Here is a 17,155-nt window from a genome sequence, read left to right on the forward strand (position 1 = left end):
ATAAAGAATTGTTTGTAATTATGCAACTCTTATGGTGCACATAAATAGACATATTTTTCACATTTTATAGAAAGATAATAGGTGCAGCTAAACCAATATTTGTGCATGTGGGAAACAAACATAATTACTTCCTCTACTGTTATAGATTATGTTACTCATTATAGTTTCATTAAACTGCATTGATTTATAAGAGCTAGGACTGGAATTTGAAGGAATACTGAGGTTTTTAAGTGCCTGATTGCTTTAGACAGCTCTTGAGAGAGTGTTAAAACATATAAATAGTCTGTGTTTCAAGTTACTGTATTCATTGCTGTATATAATGAATAGTTTTTTATAAGTGTTGGGTGGTTTGTTTTTTTAAAGAACATCTCTTTTCTTCCATTTCACAGAAAATGTACAGACTTTCCTTTGAAGAAGCTAGGAAGAAAGGGTATGATCTCAGAGCTGATGCTATCCCTATTAAAGCTGCCAAAGCTTCCAGAGACATTGCTAGTGATGTAAGTTCTTAAAAGAGAAAGTATCCCATTTCAGATGTTTTAAAGCATTAATTTCTTGACATTATACATGTGGTGTGAAATTAAGGCCCATCTCTGTATTTTTTTTGCAGTATAAGTATAAATTAGGTTATGAACAAGACAAGGGAAAACTTGTAGGCTTCCGCAGTCTTCAGGATGATCCCAAGCTTGTCCATTACATGCAAGTGGCGAAGATGCAGTCTGATCGGGAGTACAAGAAAGCCTACGAGACAAGCAAGACCCATTACCAAACACCTTCTGATGCCCTCAGTATCATGGCAGCTAAGGAGGCACAGGATCGTGTAACCAACGCTAACTACAAGCGACTCATTCACAACTATATGCTTCTACCAGATGCCATGAGTTTAGAGCTGTCCAGAAACATGAATCGGATACAAAGTAATGTAAGATTCTTTTTTCTTTCTAACTATCATTCACATACGTGGCTTTTTTTCCTCTTTGATCGTTATGACTGTTTTGGAAACAACAGAATTACTTAGAATGTACTGTCTGTAGAGTGTAAACTTGCCTTTCGTGATCTGTTTGGCAGAATGAGTACAAACAGGAGTACAATGACTGGTATAAGGGTGTGGGCTGGAGTCCTGCTGGCTCTCTTGATGTGGAGAAATCTAAGAAAGCTACAGAAATTGCAAGTGACAGGAAATACCGCCAGCATCCCAGCATGTTCCCCTTCAAAAAAGAGAACGAAGCCATGGACATGGTGCTTGCAAAGCACAATGCAGGGATAATGAATAAAGTGAGTATTTATGGGGAAAGTTACTTATCAAATATAGTTTGTTTTAATAAACATTGCATGAGCCTATATCAACACCTGTATGTAGGATTGTCTCCCCAGTAAAACCAAATAGAGCCAAAATGAAATAGCAACTTACAGATTCTTCTCGTTTCAGTTTTTTCTTAGCTGAATCGCTCAAGTACTGCTAAATAGTACAAATAAATAAATAAATCTGTTCTTATTTTTGTCAAAGCCATCTATCTTCTATTCATTTCATGCTTATGTAAAAATTATTTTTAATTCCGGGAAAAGAAACAGATAATTTTTCCTGCAAACCAGTGATGTTCTGTTGGAATACTTAGGCAGTATATACTTTATCATGTTATGTTTATTCATTGACAAACCAAATTACAAGTTTTAAATATTTTTAGCATTTCAAGTCAAGTCAAAGAATTTCATTTGATTTTTCGGTGATTAAGCATTACAATTAACCTGGCTGATAGGGATACTGTGGGATGGCCTTGAATTGAAAGGTTTTAGGCCTCTTTGAATACAGAAGGGGAACTGTAGCTCCTGAAACCCTGCTGGGGGAACCCTAAAACCGTGCCTGCTGAGAGAGCATTAGAACTCTCTGGGTCCATAGATCCTGAAAATCTTGATATGTAGTCCTCACTAGAAGCAAGGATCTTCTAATTCAGAAGACCAGATCCTCATTTGTCTAAGTCTGGATTAGGTCATTGCATAGTATAATAAACCTGAGACAACATTGTCTTCTTTTGCCTTCAATAATCAAAATGCACAAACAAAAAGATGAAAACCTAAAAAGCTTTCCTTTTCATTTATATGAACACATCTGACACTTTTTTTTTTTCAATAGCATGATTATATTCAAGCTTGGGAGAAGGATAAAACTCAGATCCATGTGATGCCAGATACACCGGATATTCTACAGGCTAAACAGAACAGTGCAAACTACAGCCAGGTAGTGTTTTTTAGTACGATCTATTACATTTTAAATTGATGTATGCTTTCTTCAAATGTAAAGGTGCCCTCCCATTTCACAGTTAAATATTGTTAGTTTGTCTAAGTAAAAGAAAGTGGGGGGACATTTTAAAGCAGGAAAGAATTTCGATGCTGCTCTGAGTAGCAGTGGTTACTGTCTTCACAAATAGCCTAATTTATGGTAAAATACATGGGTGTGGAAACCTGTTTTGAACTCCGCAAGTACTTAAACCATACTTTATGCATGCCGTAGGAATCGATCACATTACAATGAGTTACTATAAAAATACAAGTCCATTGTGCATATTTTTAATTTAATACGGAGAATAAGCATGTGCAGTGATTTTAACTTTTCTTTCATCTTTCAACTGCTAGTGACAATTATGTAGCATAAATTTCTTATTTTTTGCTTTGCATTATTGCTCACAGGTGAGTCTTTCACTTGCAAGCACTTAAATCAGTTGTACACAAGCTGAATTGACTACTTAACAGCTATGTGACAGCATCATTAGCTAAAATTTTGTTAAAGCAATCAAAATTTTTTTAGTTATCCCGGATGTACAGAATTAAATTCTCCACATACTTTTCTAGTCCCCAAAATAAGCTGTAGTAGGAAACTGCTGTCATAAGGAAAACTATTTAATTGCTGGCCTAAGACTTGGAAGACTTGAGCCCCTTGTCTGTTAGTTTCCCTTTTGCACTCCCTTTCTAGTAGCCCTTCTGTTATAACTGAAGCATGTGTGATGTCCAGGTAATACGGATCACAGGTATATTGAAATAGAAAGTGACAAATAAACTACTAAGGCTTTTTCAATTAAAATTTCAATTGAGATTGTTTTCAATTTTAGAAACTGTACAAGCTCGACTGGGAAGAAATGATAAAGAAAGGCTATGACCTCACACCTGAAGCCATTTCAGTGAAAGCTGCCAAAGCTTCAAGGGACATTGCAAGTGATGTAAGCAATGCTTAATTCAGTCTGCCGTGCACTTCATGTAATTGCTATACCCTACTGAGGCTCCCTAGATGCCTCCCTAGATGCAGATCTGTCTGTCTGCTAAGGTGTGCCTTCAAATAAAACACAAAATTGCTAAAAAGACTCTCCCTGAAATGCTGTAGCCAGTGAAGAAAGCATTTTGAGAGAATTGTTCTTGCATCTTGGGACTTCCAAAGATTGCAGCCCATCCATGAAATAGCTAGTCATACAAAGTTAGGACCTCCATGCTCTTTTGAATATTACATTTTTAAAACAACAGAAAATTTGACCAGTGCCAGTCCTGAGAAATACTGTTTCTGTTTCTGGCATAGATTTGCTGAAACATGTATTCCTAGTCTTTGTAACTTGATCTAAACACAACTGCATTTCTAGAAGAGATTTTGCTGATAATTAGAAAGTGTTTTTGTTACGTGTCTGTGTTTTCCAACGCTGGTTACTTTATTCATTAAAACATTGCAACAAGTCAGCCTTTGGAAGGTCAGAAGAGCATGACTGTAAATCAGGTGGCACAGGAGACATTCTCGGAGCCACGCACTCTTCCTTTAAAGAGGTTGTGTTTATTTCCCAGGAATGGTGTTCACTGACATTAAGCAGGGTTATGCACGTGACTCAAGGGGCTATTGAACTGTTTACATTAGATGATATAACAGGTTGTTCATTATTATTGGTAATGTGCAACATTAAATGAATATATTGATGCTTTGCTTGTATATTTTATCACTGCCTTATTCTTAATGCAATTCCAGTAATATAACCTTTGTAATTTTAGTACAAGTACAAAGAAGGATACCGCAAGCAACAGGGACATCACATTGGATTCCGCAGCTTACAGGATGATCCAAAGATGATGTGGTCGATGCAAGTAGCTAAGATGCAGAGTGAGAGGGAATACAAAAAAGATTTTGAAAAGTGGAAGACTAAGTTTAACATGCCTGTGGATATGCTGGGCTTCCTTCTGGCTAAGAAATGTCAGGAACTTGTGAGTGATGCAGACTACAAACATATTCTACACCGCTGGACTTGTCTACCAGACCAGAATGATGTCATCCAAGCAAAGAAGGTCTACGAACTACAAAGTGACGTAAGTTTCCTCTGGAATTAAATCCTTGACTTTTTTTCTCTCTCTCTTTTTAAATAAGGTATTCACTGCTTCTTGAAAAGTAATAACTCCCTTTGGATGTTGATATGGAACAGATGAAAGCTACCAAGCTTAAAATGTCAATTCCTCTTTTCACACGGTTTAGTAGAACAACATGGAAATAACCTATTACGATTTGATTTTTTTCCCTAACAGAATCTGTATAAAGCAGATCTACAGTGGCTCAAGGGTGTTGGATGGAGTCCCTTGGGATCTTTGGAATCTGAAAAGAACAAGAAAGCTGCTGAAATTCTGAGCGAGAAGAAGTACCGGCAGCACCCAGATACTATTAAGTTCACAAGTGTCCCAGATGCCATGAATATTGTTTTAGCAAAATCTAATGCCAAAAATAGAAGTGATGTAAGTTACCTTTCTCTAAAGGCAGAACATGTAAATTGATAAGTAAATGAATACATTAGTATACACTAGAGTTCTCCATGTAGGAACATGGGATTAAAATATGCAAAATATCAGATTTTTGCAATCTATACTTTATTACTCATTTATCAAGGTCTTTAGGGTTCTATAATTTATTCAGTATAACCTGCAAATCAGATGCTTACTATATAGACTATATGTATCATGGTGTACACCCTCATGGGTGTAAAGAAGGAAAAAAGATGGTATAAGATGGTACATTATTTCATTCAAATGTCTTGCATTGTTTATATTGTAGATAACATTTATACTTGTAGATTACATCTTTGTGTTGCTATTGAGGAGAAGAGGAAAGCTGAATTCATTGATATTTATGTAAGCATTTTATCAAACAGGGTATTTTTGTTTCTTTCTTTTTTCAGATACTGTATAGAGAAGCATGGGACAAGGACAAGACTCAGGTTCACATCATGCCCGATACTCCTGAAATCTTGCTGGCTAAATCAAACTTAATCAACACAAGTGATGTAAGTGGCTCTCTACAATATGTGATTTATGAAATCTGGAATTATCCTTTGTGACTTCCATTTAAAATGCAGTACAGAAATTCTGGAATTTTACCCATTTTAAACAAACATATGAGTTTTTTCTGTGAATAGTGTTGTGCATTGGGATGCATGACTGAAATTTCTGCAATGTAGACTAGAAGTGGAATTGCTAGAATATTAAAAAAGAAAAGAAAATGAAAATATTCAACACAAGTGTGTTTTCAGATACATGTCTTTCATTCCTACTGATCATGTTAATATCAACTGAATCCCTGTATATAGAATCACTATGGTTGGAAGAGACCTTCACGATCATTTAGTCCACCTGTAAGCCCTTCAGCATATGTCTAAATATCATTGAATATGTGTCTATCAACTCTTGTTTTGTTAAAATTTCTGATTATATTGAACTATATTTTTAGAATTACGTACTATTACATCAAATTATTTGTTATAATGGAACAGATATAAAATATATGCAAAAGGTAAAGAAATGTTTGCATTTCTATTCAAGAGAAGAGATAATTGTCATTGAAACTGTAAGAAAGTCGATAGATTGTATCATCTATCTCCCTAGGAAGCCTTATTATGCAGTATGTCAAGTAAAAAGCAACATCAATCACAAATGAGTTAATTGGACAACTTACTGATAGATATTTTCAAATATCTTCTGCCATTAGTTACAAAATATAAATTAAACTGTTGGAAATCATTATATGAATGAAAATGTATTTGAAATCTCATAAGATAGCAGGGGAGTAAAGGTCTATCTTAAAGGCTCAATAATTTCACATTTTTGTCAATATTACTTTGAATCTCTATTGAACAGAAACATTACAAGTTAGGATATGAAGAACTGAAGAAAAAAGGCTATGATCTTCCTCCTGATGCCCTACCGCTGAAGGCAGCAAAGGCATCCAGAGAAATAGCTAGTGAGGTAAGAGTTTCACTGACTGGAAAGAAAGGAAATAATATGACATTAAGCTGATAAAAATCTCTGCAGTAAGATTTTTTTTTTTTAAAGGGGAAACAAGTGTGGCATTCAAACCTTATGTAGCTCACTTTCCAAGTGGATACATTATTCTTAGGGCTGTTAAAAAAATATAAAAGAAATAGAAGATTCAACATATACAAATAAAATAAATTTAAAAAGCTAAAGTATGGTGGGGGTTAAATAAAACCGCTAAAAATATGATTGAGGACTACCCTAAATATTAAAAATATATGACTTCCCATCATGGCAAGTCCAAAAAATATATTACATGGAAATTTATGTTCATATTCATATGCTTAGAGAAAAGTGAATTTAGATTGCAGATAAAAAGAAAAATTAAAAAGTAAAAATTAATGTTTCTGATTTCATTCCACCAGTATCAATATAAAACAGCTTACCGGAAGCAGCTTGGCCACCATGTTGGAGCACGCAACATAGAGGACGACCCCAAGATGATGTGGTCCATGCATGTAGCCAAAATCCAGAGTGACCGGGAGTACAAGAAGGCCTTTGAGAAGTCCAAGACCCACTTCAGTACCCCGGTGGACATGCTGGGAATTGTGTTGGCAAAGAAATGCCAGGAGCTGGTCAGCGATGTGGATTACAAGCATCCCCTGCATCGGTGGACCTGTCTGCCAGACCAAAACGATATTGTACAGGCCAGGAGAGTGTACGACCTGCAGAGTGATGTAAGCTGTTCTTTCCTGGATGTGTTCCATGGGATGTGACTGTTGTGCTAAGTCCATTGGTGGAGGAGGTAGAGGGGAGGAGCATAAGTGTAATGTTATTGTGGGGGCTTGTTCCCAAGGTGACCATCTTGGCTTTGTGGGTGTTTCTGAGTAAGCCCCGTGAGGGCAAAGATTGTGTGGGTCATACATGATGGTGACAGTTTGCATCAGACACCATTCTGTTGGTGTGCTGAGCATAAGGGGATTCCATCCCTCTGTCTGCCAGGCTGAAGGCAGGGGCTCTCCTTGATTTGGTGCTGCTGGCCTTGGCAGGCAGGAGCTCTGTGTGTGTGGAGGAGATGGCTGAGCTGCCTGGTGTGCTTGTGTCTCCTCTCAGAACGTGTACAAGTCGGACCTGCACTGGCTGAGGGGCATTGGCTGGACGCCGAGCGGTTCGTTGGACGATGAGAAGAATAAGAGAGCCGGCCTCATCCTGAGCGAGAAGAAGTATCGGCAGCACCCGGGCACCATCAAATTCACGAGCCCTCTGGACTCGATACCAATGGCTCTGGCGAAGCACAACTCTGAGATTATGAACCACGTGAGTTGTGCTTCCCTCTGGAGCTGGGAGGAAATGGGATCCTTAGGAAAAAAGAGGCACGCTGCCCTGCCAGGGGGTGATCATTGCTGGTGGGTCCTGTGCCCCACTACCTGAGGGGCTGGTGTTCTCTGGAGAATGTTCTGATTTCAAAGAGCTGGAGCACGGGTGGGCTGCCCTGCTGAACAGAAAGGAGCTAAGCATTAGTCAGGCTCTGGAAAGGAAAGGTGTGGCGGGAGGCTCACAGCCAGCTTTGGGTGGTAGGTTGTATAGGCTGGTTGTGCAGCGACAGGGGTTGTATGTTCCTGTAGAGATGCTATCATGTAGATGGCAGCAGGGACTAGAGGACGTATTTGTTATGTCTTGCAGCATCCTCTATCTGTCCCTCTTGACTTGGCTGGGGCAGCAGGGCACTGCAGACAGCAGTACGACAGCACCGTTGTTCAGGAGGGCCCTCAGGAGGTGCTCATGGTGTTGGGTCCCCTCCACGCCCAGGGTGGCGTGGAGCAGATGCGTGGGCTTCCGTGGAGGGCAGCCTCTTGGCTGCTGCCTCCTGCTGCCTGCTCCTGCGGAGCACAAGCGCTGCCTGGGTGCACGAGGCCGTGCAAAGGAGGGGTCCCTCCTGCTGCAGCTCCCTCATCCCGCTCAACCTCTGAGTGCGTTTCCGTGTGCTTGTGGATCTTCCTTCACGTGGTGATCTCATTCTTTTCCAGCGCCTCTACACGTCAGCTTGGGAGAAAGATAAAACGAGCATCCACATAATGCCAGATACACCTGAAATTGCTCTAGCGTATCATAACCAAATGAACCTCAGTGAGGTAGGTGGTTCAGCAGGGTCTAAACGGCCAGTGGTGGCCTTTGGTGGCCCAGGGGGCTGTGTTGTTGGAGGCACGTGGGCAATGCTCCTGCTTTCTTTCAGAAACTGTACAAGCTTGCCATGGAAGAAGAGAAGAAGAAGGGTCACGACCTGCGAGCAGATTCCATTCCTATCAAGGCTGCAAAAGCTTCCAGAGATATAGCAAGTGATGTAAGTACAGGGACACGCTTGGTGGCCCCTCTTCTTGTGGGGCTGTCTGAGCACTTGTCGATAAAGTGGCTGCTCTGTAGCCCTAGAGTAATGGAGGCCCAAGAGCACCTCAGCTGGTGAGTGAGGGTCTTGTTTTTGTAGCACCTGTATGTGATTGTGCGTGATGCCCCAGGCAAGCTGTGTTGCGAAGGAATTTGTACTTTACTGTGTATTTGGGGACTGTTCCCTTAGTGTAAGTAGATGAGCTCAGTGTCTGATGAAATCTAGTGGACCTTTCAGAAATTGCGGGTTTGGAGGGAAAAGTACTGTCACTTGTCACTTCCCAAACTCAGTAGTTGGAGGTCTGCAGCTGAAGCTGCAGCCCAGGCCTAGCAGGTAGTTCCCTGTGGCATGGCAGAAGAGACCCTGGTGCAGTGCAGTGTGACAGCTACTTTGGCCCTGTAGGTGATGGAGATGGGGCAATAGAGGTGGGATTTCCAGTATGGCTGTTGAAACAGTGCGACTCATCCAGACATTTTGCATGAAGCTGTATATTTGGCCTCCAGCAGAGGTGCTCAGGAAAGCTGTTGACCCTCTCTGCCGAATTCTGTAGTGCTCCTGGATGCTCAGGTGGCTTGTTTGGAGTTGGTGGGTGCGCTGGGTTGAGCTCCCATGACCCTGAGTAGCCATGGAGTGGGGTGGAAGTGCTGCACGTCATTGGCCTGTCACCGGGTGTTCCAGGAACGTGGGGAGAGCAAAGAGTTTGTCTGCCAACGTTTGCACCGAGTAGGGTTACAGCTGGAGAGGGAACAGCTAACGTGAAGCTTGTGATGTTCTTTGACCCCACAGTACAAGTACAAGGAAGGTTATCGCAAGCAGCTTGGCCACCATATTGGAGCACGCAACATAGAGGACGACCCCAAGATGATGTGGTCCATGCACGTAGCCAAGATTCAGAGTGACCGGGAGTACAAGAAGGCCTTTGAGAAGACCAAGACCCACTTCAGTACCCCGGTGGACATGCTGGGAATTGTGTTGGCAAAGAAATGCCAGGAACTGGTCAGCGATGTGGATTACAAGCATCCCCTGCATCGGTGGACCTGTCTGCCAGACCAAAACGATATTGTACAGGCCAGGAGAGTGTATGACCTGCAGAGTGATGTAAGCTGTTCTTTCCTGGATGTGTTCCCATGGGATGTGACTGTTGTGCTAGGTCCATTTGTGGAGGAGGTAGAAGGGAGGAGCATAAGTGTAATGTTATTGTGGGGGCTTGTTCCCGAGGTGACCATCTTGGCTTTGTGGGAGTTTTTGAGTGAGCCCCATGAGGGCAAAGATTGTGTGGGTCATACATGATGGTGACAGTTTGCATCAGACACCATTCTGTTGGTGTGCTGAGCGTAAGGGGATTCCATCCCTCTGTCTGCCAGGCTGAAGGCAGGGGCTCTCCTTGCTTGGTGCTGCTGGCCTTGGCAGGCAGGAGCTCTGTGTGGGTGGAGGAGATGGCTGAGCTGCCTGGTGTGCTTGTGTCTCCTCTCAGAACGTGTACAAGTCGGACCTGCACTGGCTGAGGGGCATTGGCTGGACGCCGAGCGGTTCGTTGGACGACGAGAAGAATAAGAGAGCCGGCCTCATCCTGAGCGAGAAGAAGTATCGGCAGCACCCGGGCACCATCAAATTCACGAGCCCTCTGGACTCGATACCAATGGCTCTGGCGAAGCACAACTCTGAGATTATGAACCACGTGAGTTGTGCTTCCCTCTGGAGCTGGGAGGAAATGGGGTCCTTAGCAGGACACAGGCTCTCTGTCCTGCCAGGGGGTGGTCTTTGCTGGTGGGTCCTGTACCCTACTGCCTGAGGGGCTGATGTTCTCTGGGGAATGTTCTGGTTTGAAAGAGCCCTGCTGAACAGAAAGGAGCTAACCATTAGTCAGGCTCTAGAAAGGAAAAAGTGTGCCGGGAGACTCACAGCCGGCTTTGGGTGGTAGGTTGTATAGGCTGGTTGTGCAGGGACAGGGGTTTTATGTTCCTGTAGAGATGCCATCATGTAGGTGGGTGTTATGTTCATGAGAGCTGCAGGACAGTTCTGCTTGAGTTTGCCTCTTCAAGTGAGCCGGGCATGCTTGGTTGGAATTCTTATATTATCCTCCCAATTGCGCTTTGTTGCAGAAAGTAAAGGGTGTGTTGCCTTTGCTGGGTGTAGGTGTTGTGCTGTTTCCTATGGCTTGCAGCATCCTCTGACTGTCCGTCTTGCCTTGGCTGGGGCAGCAGGGCACTGCAGACAGCAGTAGAACAGCACCGTCGTTCAGGAGGGCGCTCAGGAGGTGCCCATGGTGTTGGGTCCCATCCATGCCCAGGGCGACATGGAGCAGATGCGTGGGCTTCCGTGGAGGGCAACCTCTTGGCTGCTGCCTCCTGCTGCCTGCTCCTGCGGAGCACAAGCGCTGCCTGGGTGCACGAGGCCGTGCAAAGGAGGGGTCCCTCCTGCTGCAGCTCCCTCATCCCGCTCAACCTCTGAGTGTGTTTCCATGCGCTTGTGGATCTTCCTTCACGTGGTGATCTCTTTCTTTTCCAGCGCCTCTACACGTCAGCTTGGGAGAAAGATAAAACGAGCATCCACATAATGCCAGACACACCTGAAATTGCACTAGCGTATCATAACCAAATGAACCTCAGTGAGGTAGGTGGTTCAGCAGGGTCTAAATGGCCAGTGGTGGCCTTTGGTGGCCCAGGAGGCTGTATTGATGGAGGCACGTGGGCAATGCTCCTGCTTTCTTTCAGAAACTGTACAAGCTTGCCATGGAAGAAGAGAAGAAGAAGGGTCATGACCTGCGAGCAGATTCCATTCCTATCAAGGCTGCAAAAGCTTCCAGAGATATAGCAAGTGATGTAAGTACAGGGACACCCTTGGTGGCACCTCTTCTTCTGGGACTGAATGCTTGCTATAAAGGTGTCTGCCTTAAAAGAACTGAGGGCACAGACCATTTCAGGAGTCCTTAGCTGTTCTGTGAGGGTCTTCTTTGTGTAGCAATTGCTTGTGAGGGTGTGTACGCGGTATGGGCAAGCTGTGTTGGCTAAAAATTTGTAGGTGGTGAGGACAGCGTGACAGGTGAATCTGGATCATAAAAATAGTCCAAAACATTTTTTCTCTTGACTTATTCTCTCAGAGCATCCAAAACAACTTTTGAGTTTTGTGCTGGCTTCAGAGCTAGCAGATTGCACCACTGTGACTTTGAACCTATGCAGTTTTTCATGAAGAGGCTTGTTTCATTTTAAAATGGACCAGTGGTATATTTTTTTTCTGCCGTCTGGCCTGTTTGCTGATTCAGTTGACATAGGGCCATCATTACCATGTCCATACCGTTACTACCAAGTACTTTTCAGGAGGCATCTGTGCAGCAGCTGAGTTTTCTATCTTATGCAATACTGTGTAGTTGAGGGTTGTTCCCTCAGTATAAGTACATGAGCTGAGTGTCTGATGACATTTACTGGACTCTCCAGAAAGTGCTGGGTTGGAAGGAAAAGTACTGTCACTTATCTCTTCCCAAACTCAGTATTTGGAGGACTGCAGCTGGGCTGTGCCCCAGGCCTCAGATGTTAAGGTCCTTCACCATTAGGTATGATAGTCTGGTGCCATGCAGTGTGTCAGCGACTGAGAGCCATGGGGGTGAGTGCAGGAGGGGCAGGGCAGGCAGAATTCCAGTTCCCCTGTTGAATCAGTGCTGGGGTTTCACCACATGGTACGTGCCAGCTGTTTTCTCCCAGCAGAGGTGCTCAGGAAGCGTGATGACCCTCTGTGCTGGATTCCATGTACTGCTCACAGTTCCAGGGCTAGCTTGGTGGGAGTTTCAGGTGGACCTCCCCTGTCCCTGTGTGGACATCGAGAGGGATGGAAGTGCTGCACCTTGTAGGCCTAAGGTGTCCTAGAGTGATTGTTCACCTGGTGGTCCTCAAAGCAGAGACAGCAAAGCAGTTGCCTGCAGACCTTAGCACCGGGTAGTGTCACAGGGGAAGAGGGAACAGCTAACGTGAAGCTTGTGATGTTCTTCTTTGACCCCACAGTACAAGTACAAGGAAGGTTATCGCAAGCAGCTTGGCCACCATATTGGAGCACGCAACATAGAGGACGACCCGAAGATGATGTGGTCCATGCACGTAGCCAAGATTCAGAGTGACCGGGAGTACAAGAAGGCCTTTGAGAAGACCAAGACCCACTTCAGTACCCCGGTGGACATGCTGGGAATTGTGTTGGCAAAGAAATGCCAGGAGCTGGTCAGCGATGTGGATTACAAGCATCCCCTGCATCGGTGGACCTGTCTGCCAGACCAAAACGATATTGTACAGGCCAGGAGAGTGTACGACCTGCAGAGTGATGTAAGCTGTTCTTTTCTGGATGTGCTCCCATGGGATGTGACTGTTGTGCTAAGTCCATTGGTGGAGGAGGTAGAGGGGAGGAGCATAAGTGTAATGTTATTGTGGGGGCTTGTTCCCGAGATGACCATCTTGGCTTTGTGGGAGTTTTTGAGTGAGCCCCATGAGGGCAAAGATTGTGTGGGTCATACATGATGGTGACAGTTTGCATCAGACACCATTCTGTTGGTGTGCTGAGCGTAAGGGGATTCCATCCCACTGTCTGCCAGGCTGAAGGCAGGGGCTCTCCTTGCTTGGTGCTGCTGGCCTTGGCAGGCAGGAGCTCTGTGTGTGTGGAGGAGATGGCTGAGCTGCCTGGTGTGCTTGTGTCTCCTCTCAGAACGTGTACAAGTCGGACCTGCACTGGCTGAGGGGCATTGGCTGGACGCCGAGCGGTTCGTTGGACGACGAAAAGAATAAGAGAGCCGGCCTCATCCTGAGCGAGAAGAAGTATCGGCAGCACCCGGGCACCATCAAATTCACGAGCCCTCTGGACTCGATACCAATGGCTCTGGCGAAGCACAACTCTGAGATTATGAACCACGTGAGTTGTGCTTCCCTCTGGAGCTGGGAGGAAATGGGATCCTTAGCAGGACACAGGCTCTCTGTCCTACCATGGCATGGTCTTTGCTGGTGGGTCCTGTACCCCACTGCCCCACTGGGCTTCAGTGGAGGGCAGCCCCTTGGCTGCTGCCTCCTGCTGCCTCCTCCTGCGGAGCACAAGCGCTGCCTGGGTGCACGAGGCCGTGCAAAGGAGGGGTCCCTCCTGCTGCAGCTCCCTCATTCCACTCAACCTCTGAGTGTGTTTCCGTGTGCTTGTGGATCTTCCTTCACGTGGTGATCTCTTTCTTTTCCAGCGCCTCTACACGTCAGCTTGGGAGAAAGATAAAACGAGCATCCACATAATGCCAGACACACCTGAAATTGCACTAGCGTATCATAACCAAATGAACCTCAGTGAGGTAGGTGGTTCAGCAGGGTCTAAATGGCCAGTGGTGGCCTTTGGTGGCCCAGGGGGCTGTGTTGTTGGAGGCACTTGGGCAATGCTCCTGCTTTCTTTCAGAAACTGTACAAGCTTGCCATGGAAGAAGAGAAGAAGAAGGGTCACGACCTGCGAGCAGATTCCATTCCTATCAAGGCTGCAAAAGCTTCCAGAGATATAGCAAGTGATGTAAGTACAGGGACACGCTTGGTGGCCCCTCTTCTTGTGGGGCTGTCTGAGCACTTGTCAATAAAGTGGCTGCTCTGTAGCCCTAGAGTAGTGGAGGCCCAAGAGCACCTCAGCCAGTGAGTGAGGGTCTTGTTTTTGTAGCACCTGTATGTGATTGTGCGTGATGCCCCAGGCAAGCTGTGTTGCGAAGGAATTTGTACTTTACTGTGTATTTGGGGACTGTTCCCTTAGTGTAAGTAGATGAGCTCAGTGTCTGATGAAATCTAGTGGACCTTTCAGAAATTGCAGGGCTGAAGGGAAAAGTGCTGTCACTTGTCACTTGCCAAAGTCAGTAGCTGGAGGTCTGCAGCTGAAGCTGCAGCCCAGGCCTAGCAGGGTAGTTCCCTGTGGCATGGCAGAAGAGACCCTGGTGCAGTGCAGTGTGGCAGACACTTTGGCCCTGTAGGTGATGGAGATGGGGCAATAGAAGTGGGATTTCCAGTATGGCTGTTGAAACAGTGCGACTCATCCAGACATTTTGCATGAAGCTGTATATTTGGCCTCCAGCAGAGGTGCTCAGGAAAGCTGTTGACCCTCTCTGCCGAATTCTGTAGTGCTCCTGGATGCTCAGGTGGCTTGTTTGGAGTTGGTGGGTGCGCTGGGTTGAGCTCCCATGACCCTGAGTAGCCATGGAGTGGGGTGGAAGTGCTGCACGTCATTGGCCTGTCACCGGGTGTTCCAGGAACGTGGGGAGAGCAAAGAGTTTGTCTGCCAACGTTTGCACCGAGTAGGGTTACAGCTGGAGAGGGAACAGCTAACGTGAAGCTTGTGATGTTCTTCTTTGACCCCACAGTACAAGTACAAGGAAGGTTATCGCAAGCAGCTTGGCCACCATATTGGAGCACGCAATATACAGGATGACCCGAAGATGATGTGGTCCATGCACGTAGCCAAGGTCCAGAGTGACCGGGAGTACAAGAAGGCCTTTGAGAAGACCAAGACCCACTTCAGCAGCCCAGTGGACATGCTGGGAATTGTGTTGGCAAAGAAATGCCAGGAGCTGGTCAGCGATGTGGATTACAAGCATCCCCTGCATCGGTGGACCTGTCTGCCAGACCAAAACGATATTGTACAGGCCAGGAGAGTGTACGACCTGCAGAGTGATGTAAGCTGTTCTTTCCTGGATGTGTTCCCATGGGATGTGACTGTTGTGCATAGGTGGAGGAGGTAGAGGGGAGGAGCATAAGCGTAATGTTATTGTGGGGGCTTGTTCCCAAGGTGACCATCTTGGCTTTGTGGGTGTTTCTGAGTAAGCCCCGTGAGGGCAAAGATTGTGTGGGTCATACATGATGGTGACAGTTTGCATCAGACACCTTTCTGTTGGTGTGCTGAGCGTAAGGGGATTCCATCCCTCTGTCTGCCAGGCTGAAGGCAGGGGCTCTCCTTGATTTGGTGCTGCTGGCCTTGGCAGGCAGGAGCTCTGTGTGGGTGGAGGAGATGGCTGAGCTGCCTGGTGTGCTTGTGTCTCCTCTCAGAACGTGTACAAGTCGGACCTGCACTGGCTGAGGGGCATTGGCTGGACGCCGAGCGGTTCGTTGGACGACGAGAAGAATAAGAGAGCCGGCCTCATCCTGAGCGAGAAGAAGTATCGGCAGCACCCGGGCACCATCAAATTCACGAGCCCTCTGGACTCGATACCAATGGCTCTGGCGAAGCACAACTCTGAGATTATGAACCACGTGAGTTGTGCTTCCCTCTGGAGCTGGGAGGAAATGAAGTCCTTAGCAGGACACAGGCTCTCTGTCCTGCCAGGGAGTGGTCTTTGCTGGTGGGTCTTCTACCCTACTGCCTGAGGGGCCGGTGTTCTCTGGGGAATGTTCTGGTTTGAAAGAGCCCTGCTGAACAGAAAGGTGCTAAGCATTAGTCAGGCTCTGGAAAGGAAAGGTGTGCCGGGAGGCTCACAGCCGGCTTTGGGTGGTAGGTTGTATAGGCTGGTTGTGCAGCGACAGGGGTTGTATGTTCCTGTAGAGATGCCATCATGTAGATGGCAGCAGGGACTAGGGGATGTATTTGTTATGGCTTGCAGCATCCTCTCTCTGTCCCTCTTGACTTGGCTGGTGCAACAGGGCACTGCAGACAGCAGTTGTTCAGAAAGGGCCCTCAGGAGGTGCCCATGGTGTTGGGTCCCCTCTGTGCCAAGGGTGACATGGAGCAGATGCGTGGGCTTCCGTGGAGGGCAGCCCCTTGGCTGCTGCCTCCTGCTGCCTGCACCTGCGGAGCACAAGCGCGGCCTGGGTGCACGAGGCCGTGAAAGGAGGGGTCCCCTCTGCTGCAGCTCCCTCATCCCGCTCAACCTCTGAGTGCGTTTCCGTGTGCTTGTGGATCTTCCTTCACGTGGTGATCTCATTCTTTTCCAGCGCCTCTACACGTCAGCTTGGGAGAAAGATAAAACGAGCATCCACATAATGCCAGACACGCCTGAAATTGCGCTAGCGTATCATAACCAAATGAACCTCAGTGAGGTAGGTGGTTCAGCAGGGTCTAAACGGCCAGTGGTGGCCTTTGGTGGCCCAGGGGGCTGTGTTGTTTGAAACACGTGGGCAATGCTCCTGCTTTCTTTCAGAAACTGTACAAGCTTGCCATGGAAGAAGAGAAGAAGAAGGGTCATGACCTGCGAGCAGATTCCATTCCTATCAAGGCTGCAAAAGCTTCCAGAGATATAGCAAGTGATGTAAGTGCAGGGACACCCTCTTCTTCTCCTGGACTGTCTTAGTGGCTCGCTTTTGCAGTCTGGGCTGATATTTTGTATGTTCTTTTCATATACAGTGTTCAGGAACTTTAGTTTCTTTTATTTTTTTTCAAGGGAATGAAGTATATCTTGTCTGTAAATGCTAGTTTTTAATGGACTTTCATTATAAATGTATACATTGTTATTCTGTCAATTATATTTATTTTTGTTTATTTACTGAATCGGTGTCTTTGGTAATCAGGTATTGATGTTAAAACTTCTACTTATTTAAT

General features: G+C 45.7%; 1 protein-coding gene across 1 annotated transcript in view; it reads left to right on the forward strand.

The window, feature by feature from the left end:
* Positions 1 to 17,155, forward strand: part of NEB (nebulin) — a 120,218-nt gene that overhangs the window by 31,981 nt on the left and 71,082 nt on the right. The window contains 25 exon segments of the mRNA XM_088529148.1: positions 390 to 497; positions 608 to 919; positions 1,066 to 1,272; positions 2,129 to 2,233; positions 3,102 to 3,209; positions 4,018 to 4,329; positions 4,543 to 4,746; positions 5,187 to 5,291; positions 6,142 to 6,249; positions 6,684 to 6,995; positions 7,372 to 7,575; positions 8,286 to 8,390; positions 8,492 to 8,599; positions 9,428 to 9,739; positions 10,116 to 10,319; positions 11,150 to 11,254; positions 11,356 to 11,463; positions 12,637 to 12,948; positions 13,325 to 13,528; positions 13,842 to 13,946; positions 14,048 to 14,155; positions 14,988 to 15,299; positions 15,670 to 15,873; positions 16,552 to 16,656; positions 16,758 to 16,865. Of these exon segments, the coding sequence (XP_088385274.1) occupies positions 390 to 497; positions 608 to 919; positions 1,066 to 1,272; positions 2,129 to 2,233; positions 3,102 to 3,209; positions 4,018 to 4,329; positions 4,543 to 4,746; positions 5,187 to 5,291; positions 6,142 to 6,249; positions 6,684 to 6,995; positions 7,372 to 7,575; positions 8,286 to 8,390; positions 8,492 to 8,599; positions 9,428 to 9,739; positions 10,116 to 10,319; positions 11,150 to 11,254; positions 11,356 to 11,463; positions 12,637 to 12,948; positions 13,325 to 13,528; positions 13,842 to 13,946; positions 14,048 to 14,155; positions 14,988 to 15,299; positions 15,670 to 15,873; positions 16,552 to 16,656; positions 16,758 to 16,865 (4,485 nt within the window).

The sequence above is a fragment of the Tinamus guttatus genome, unplaced genomic scaffold (genome assembly GCF_059628265.1).
Source record: "Tinamus guttatus ecotype Peru unplaced genomic scaffold, ASM5962826v1 Tinamus_guttatus_pri_ptg000325l, whole genome shotgun sequence".
Taxonomy (NCBI): Eukaryota; Metazoa; Chordata; class Aves; order Tinamiformes; family Tinamidae; genus Tinamus; species Tinamus guttatus.